We start from the raw sequence: 6,711 nt of genomic DNA, 5'->3' as shown, positions 1-6,711 counted from the left end.
CAGAGGAGGAGGAGGAGAGTGACGTTACAGCGACGACTGACAGCATGCTGAACCAATGAGTTTGAAGCTTTCTGCTGCTGCGGACCAGGGAAAGCCAGAGACTTCCCTCCCTGGAGAGGAAAGACAAGAGGAGCTCATCAATCTTTATCACAACCCTTTTCACAAACAGCAGAGAAACCGGAGACATGAAAGGAGGTGAAAAAGAAGCTGCATTATCAACACAAACATCTAGAAATGTGCTTGATTTGATACAGTTCTCTCATTTAGAACCACAGTAGAAAGATACAACATAATTCACCTGAGCCTGCAGGACAAAACATTGGACCAAACCGAACCACCCAGCCAGGATTAAAATTAGGACTTCTCCAATCATCTTTTGATCAATTTAAAAATGTTCCCAGTGGTCTTTTAATTAAGATTGTGCAGTCTTGGCCAAAATCCAAAAACCTGTGACGTTTTCTAGATCATAGTCTGTGCAGAACAGCAAGAGTTTATTAAAAAAAATTAACCTCTGAGTTGTGGGCAGGTCTGCTGGTGTGGAGTAGGCCAACCCCCATTCACCATCATCCATTCGTCAGCTATACAGCAAAGTGTTTGGATTAAAGCACAAACCTAAAATAAAATAATAATGAATATAATAATAAAATTCCTGCAAGTGCAATCTTTTAAACCCTGTTGAGTTCTTGAAGATTGTGTATGTGCTGGATATTTTTAAGAAAGTCTATTTTCTGAACATTATCTGAATATTTGGACCAAATGTGTGTTGAAAATCAGGTTTTGGTGTTTTGTCGTCAGTTTTGGGAGATAAAACACAATTTTGTTATGCTTAGCATTAAAAACAATGTCCAAATTCTCACTAGTTCAAAAAGTGCTTTGATTAAACCAAAATATTTCCTGTTATTAAAGCAACTCATAAGTCGGTTTAAATAATAAAATACATTTCCATTAGTAAGAGAAGTAAGTAGAGATACAATTACTCTTTTACCCAAATAACTTTTGTGTTTTTGGTTGCTCATGTCATAATTTAAAGCATTACATTAATCCTCTTCACCCCTGTCGGGGCATAGGGCGTCTACTAGGTCTCTCCAGCCTCTCCTGTCCTGGGCTGCGGTTTCTATCTGTCCCCATGATAATCCAAGAGCTTTGGCTTCCGCCGCCGTTGTTCTCTGCCATGTTGTTTTGGGCCGTCCTGGATTTCTTTTGCCTTGTGGGTTCCACTTTAGCGCTTGGCGAGTGATACTGTTTTGTGGTTTTCGGAGCGTGTGTCCGAGCCATCCCCACTTTCTTCTTTTGATTTGATTCTCCACTGGCTCCTGTTTGGTTAACTTCCAAAGGCATTCGTTCGTGACTCTGTCTTGCCATCTGATTCTAGTGATGGTCCTGAGACATCTATTGACGAAGGTTTGGAGTCTATGGATTGCGGATTTGGTCGTGCGCCATGTTTCGCATGCGTATAACAGCACAGATTTTACGTTTGTATTGAAAATTCTGAGCTTTGTTGCCTGGGTGATAATTTAAAGCAATTGATAATAAAGCCAGCTTATGTTAGTGAAAACAGTGCTAAGTATCAAGCAATGTCAAAAAAAAATCCTTTCAGTAAATCTATCCAGTACTTACTAAATACAAGAGAATAAACTATTATAACCTGCTGGTTGATTATTTAGGCAATTATTTTAAACCAGATAGGGATTTTTGGCCTCATTGAAGTAAGCAACAATTTTGTTTGGTTTGATCTTTCTTATCATTCACCCAATATTTTTACTCTTCGTCTATTTATCTTAACTGATGTTTGCTTCACTGAAGCTCCACATCTTTGTGGGTGATACTTGTTACATTGCATTGCGTGTTTAAATACTGTGCTGAAACCTGTTTGCATCTCTGACACGTAAATTGTTCGAGACAAGGCTTCATGTGAAGCTTTGCTTTGAAAACAGTGCCATCTTGTGGTCATGGTTGCATCAATGTGACGCTCCGGTTCCCGCGGAAACCCTGAATCGCTGAAGGTGATGATGTTGTACCCTGTTCTATTTTCATAACATCTGCTGCAGCAGATGATGGCAACCATGACGACAACAAGGAGAAGGAAAGGGAGCGCCAAAAGCTGCAGAGTCAAAAATGTTAGAATTTGCAGACCTTCATGCTATCAGAAATACTACCGAAAAGTTGTTTTATTCATGTTTTATTTTGAAAATCTCTTTTTTGTGATTGAAAGTTGATGACAAATTGGTTCTGGGTTTCTTTATTTTTATTTTTTACAGGTATTTATGAAGCTGACTGCCCACTTTTCCTGACTTCCAAACTGTCAGAGTCTAAACCCTTCTCAGGCGATCACTGTGGCTTGTCTTAAAACTTTAGGGTCATGCATTGATTGGTATCCCTTTAAGTCTTTGTTCTGCTGTGGAGCTCAAAGTCTTCAAGTGAAGGGTGTCGGTCCAGGGTACGTGCACTAATGTAAAGTTGGTGATCCTCTTCACAGTGAATGAGTAGTAGGTGTCTGGCTGTAGGTTCTGGACACAATGTTCATAGTTGCAACAGACAGCCTCCCTCCACAGCTTTCCTCCAGGAGCAGCACTTTTTACCGTGATTCTGAACATGCGTCGTGGCTCCTCAGATTGCTCACCTGCGATGTACCAAAACAGGCAGACAGACGTGGGAGTCAGCAGTGACTTTTCCCTGTGGAACATCACCGGACCTAGGGTGACCACTGACATTTGACTCTGATGGGTAAGGGAGCCCCTCGTGTGAAGGAGGAACAAGCTGTTTAGGGTCAGTGGCTCAAGGTTACTCGCCATTCTTGCCTCAAAGTCTCTAAGATGCAGCTGGATCTGCTGAAGCTGCTGCTCTGCAGCGGCTATCTCATCTGCATCCACCTCAACCTGTTCACACTTTGCAACAAAGGCTTCCAGGTTCTTACGGCTGGTGATGATTTCCTGGAAGAGCATTTCTAAATAGGCCAGAAGGAACACTATCTGTGACTTCATCCAGTCCTTCACATGCTGGAGCCTGCTGGAGCCCAAGTGAGACCCCAACATGTTGATGGACATTGAGGTGGATTCCTGTTGATTTTCCCATGGTCTCACATCCTCCTTCTGGATGACAAAATAGTAAGAGCTTCTCTGCTTGAGCAGCAGTCTTTCCTGCATCACCTGAAAAACAAGAATGCATCACTTTAGTAAAAAAAATGTGCTTGTGACTCCAAGTTGACTTCAGAAAGGTAAGGATCAGCTCTTATAAACCACCTGAACCTAAAGGTAAAAACTCATGGTCTGTGCATGACACTTACTGTGAAGGATGAATTGTCCAGCGTGGTGCGGAGCAGCTCCCAGATCCGGTTCTTCAGATCAAGCAGACTATCCATGTCAGCAACAGTCTCCTCCTCTCCGCTCTGAGGTGACAGAGCATGGGCTGGACAACCTGCAGCAATCAAGAAGCAGAAATCAGGTTTTTGCAAAGGAGACACAACCACTTTGCTACCGTTTTGATCACTTCCATGATGATGCACTTCACTGAAAAAAGAAGAATGTCCTTGTCCAGGAAAAGTCAAGTGAAATATGGATGTACATACACGGTACAGTAATTAAAGATGTAAACAAGAACATTATAGTTGCTTAAGCAGATTAGGGAATTTTTACGTTGGATGTAAACTTGTTATATTCCGCGTAATATAACAATATAACAATAATCTGCAAATAAATATTGTATCTTGTGAATAAACATGTAATGAAAATATGAATGAACAGATCAATTTGTGCAAAAATTAATATTTTACTCTACATATACCTATACAAACACAATTATGGGGATTTGCTCGTAAATGTGATAAATATCACAAAACTCTCAGCCTGTACTTAAACCTATTAAACCATTCATATCACGTTCACAATTTCTGAAACCCCTATCCCATCAACATGATCCAAACTTTTCTTAACAACTCTAAGGATATAACTTGGTCCATCTTTTCTGCTCTGTAGTTCATCATCATGGCTCTTCCTGCTAATTTCAAAATTCCATGAAATCCCAGAAATATTATTGACGTGAAATGTTTTGCTAAGTTTCCAAACTTTTATGTAAAAAATAACTCATCTGTTTGTATTCATTTTTTAACCCTTGTGCTATCCTAGGCACTTTAACATTGGGGGTTGGGTCATCTAGACCCCCAGACAGTGCGCTGTACCTTTTTTCTTCAGTGATTTGTGATCTTCACTGGTTTCCATGGATTACATGAAATCTTTCCACCTTTATCCACCTTTGTCATGGTAGGGAGAACACGTCAATGTAAGGGTAGGGTCATCTAAGATAGCACAGGGGTTAAAATAACTACTTGCTGTATTGAAAGAATGCAATATTTGTTGATAATGAATTCTTTGTAACACACTTACACCATGTTAAAAACGTGTGGATCAAAAATGTCATAATTGATGCTAGGCCTATCTATAACTCATTTAAAAAAGTTAAATTCCAAAATAATTTTAATGCAGGTTTTATTAAAGGTTTAAAAAAAACATCTTAATTCCCCAATATTTAAATTTTCTGTCATGGTTTTGGTATATTGGGAATCACAAAGTTAAAGTCCCACTTTAATCATCTTTTGACCCATTGTAAAACCATTACCAGTGGTCTTTTGATTACAATGATGCTAAAATAAAATAAAAAAAATAAGTACCTGGGTCATTTTCTACGACCATGTTTCTGCCGAGCTATCAAGCCGTACAGTTTGGAGTCAGATGCCTGCTCGGACTAGTAAAACAAAGACATGCGTGGATCTATTTAGTGGATGCTTTAGAAAGGATTGGAGCAGGGAGCTTGTGTCCTGCGGACCGTAACAACTATGTCACAGCTAGTAAGCTTCTACTAATGGCATTTTATCATCTACTTGTGATTCACAACAATTTTAATAAATAAAATACTCAAGTTTACACCAGTTTAAGCTTAATTTTCATTATGTCCGCCATCATCATAAAAATGCAACAAGAACATGCTAAAAACAACAAAAACACAATTTTCCTTTGAGTGGGTCTTTATACCAGTCTGTATGTAAATATATTACATGGAAATGTGTTAATAAGCGCATCTAAAAATAACCCCATTAATCTGCACATGAATACATTATTTTAAAGATAGACATCTTAATCTGAATATCAATATGTCAATCTAACTCAACATTCATTAATCTGTAATTATCCATAATATTTCCTACATGCTTGATTTGTGGATTTTTTTTAAACCTGGATAATCTATTTTGGGGTCACGGGATGCTAAAGCTTATCCCAGCTACTGTTGTGCAAAGGCGCGGTTCGTCCTAGAGAGGTCGCACACATTCTGTCACCTCTCAGTTCAGTCAAAAAATTAACCTATAACTGTGGGAAGAAGCCAGATTGTCTGGTGAAAACTCACACATTCATGGGGATATAGCAAACTCCACACAGAAAGGACCTCGCAGGGATTTGTACTAGAGTCCTCTTGCTGTGAGGTGAGGGTGCTGACCACTTTACCATGTGCAGCTCTATTTTGTAGATGAAAATGCTGATTTGTGCATTATTACCTTGATACCAGTCTGATGTTTTTTCCTCCTGCTGTCAGAGGTATTTCTTAATCATAGCAGATTTCACGTCAACATGAGCCAGGATGTTGACCTGAGCAATCAATTAAGTGATAGGAATCGTGGAAAACCAGAGTTCATTTTCAGAGTTCTCAGTTATTTGTTCCTTGACCTTGATGGCATGCCCTGTGATTTTGTGAATTTTTGTAAAGTTGTTAACAAAAAATTTGAAGACTTTGTATATTTTGATCACCACATGTGTTTTACAATGATAACTCAGATTTTGTGGCATGTGATTACTGACATAATCTATTTTCTTTTTTTTTTAATGAGTATTCCTCTGCATTTTAACTGTAAAGAGTTGGGGTATAAAGATTATTTGACTTAATCAATGAATCAATTTATATTCCTACGATCCAATCAGATCGTTCTGTCTGAGGTAAGTTGTTAATCAGATCAAATTGACCTATCACACTATAAAATAGATCGATTATAACCAATATTGGAAAATGCCAATTGTTTTGAGGCCTGGTAGGTTTATTTCACTATAATGTAAAAATGATTAAGTGACATCACAGTGGACAACACACATGTGATGGAAGCAAAAAATTATCAAACCATCACAACCACCAAATTATGATATGAATCAAACTGTTGATAAAATTAAGGATTATTTATCCTCAGGAGCATAACAGACATACCTGAACTTGTCATCTTCGTATCAGTTCCTCTCAGGATTTCTTTTCTTTTGAGTCAACATGCAAGCAGAGAGCAGTTTTGGGTTAAACACAGTTAAGCTGACAAGTTAGCAACAGTCATTGATGTGAGAGTCAGATTCAGTCTGATGGCTGAAGACAGAAGCTATGGAGGTAAACATAGAAGAGCCTACTTATAAAACCTTACCTGTCTGCTCTGTTGTTCACTCCAACTTCTGCTAACAGTCAAATATAGAACCTTCATGCTATGGCAACCAAACTACTCCTGGCTGAATCCAAGAGACATTTGAATGACAACATCATTTGTTCTGGCTCCTCACAGCTCAAGTAAGAAGACAGTTGTTCTGTGTGTGGGGGGAGGGGGGCATTTAAGGTTTTGATATTTTTGATCCAACATGAACAAAATTTTTTATTTTTATTTTATGTAACTGGCCAAATTTCAAAACATAATCAACT

At 38.6% G+C, this 6,711-nt stretch overlaps 1 protein-coding gene across 1 annotated transcript; it reads right to left on the bottom strand.

Moving 5' to 3' along the window:
• Positions 1 to 2,227: 2,227 nt before the first annotated feature.
• On the bottom strand, positions 2,228 to 6,549 carry LOC110015143 (fibronectin type III domain-containing protein 11). Its single transcript, XM_020703372.3, has 4 exons — positions 6,443 to 6,549; positions 6,241 to 6,284; positions 3,284 to 3,414; positions 2,228 to 3,146 (listed from the first exon to the last, which is right to left on the bottom strand). Exons 2-4 carry the CDS (start codon positions 6,251 to 6,253, stop codon positions 2,358 to 2,360), a joined length of 933 nt encoding a protein of 310 aa, XP_020559031.1. The 5' UTR covers positions 6,254 to 6,284; positions 6,443 to 6,549; the 3' UTR covers positions 2,228 to 2,357.
• Positions 6,550 to 6,711: the final 162 nt, after the last annotated feature.

This window comes from Oryzias latipes, chromosome 5 (genome assembly GCF_053564925.1).
Source record: "Oryzias latipes strain Hd-rR chromosome 5, Olatipes_Hd-rR_3.1".
NCBI lineage: Eukaryota > Metazoa > Chordata > Actinopteri > Beloniformes > Adrianichthyidae > Oryzias > Oryzias latipes.
The sequence above is the reverse complement of the archived record's forward strand: the minus strand, read 5'-3'. Positions and strand labels throughout refer to the sequence as shown.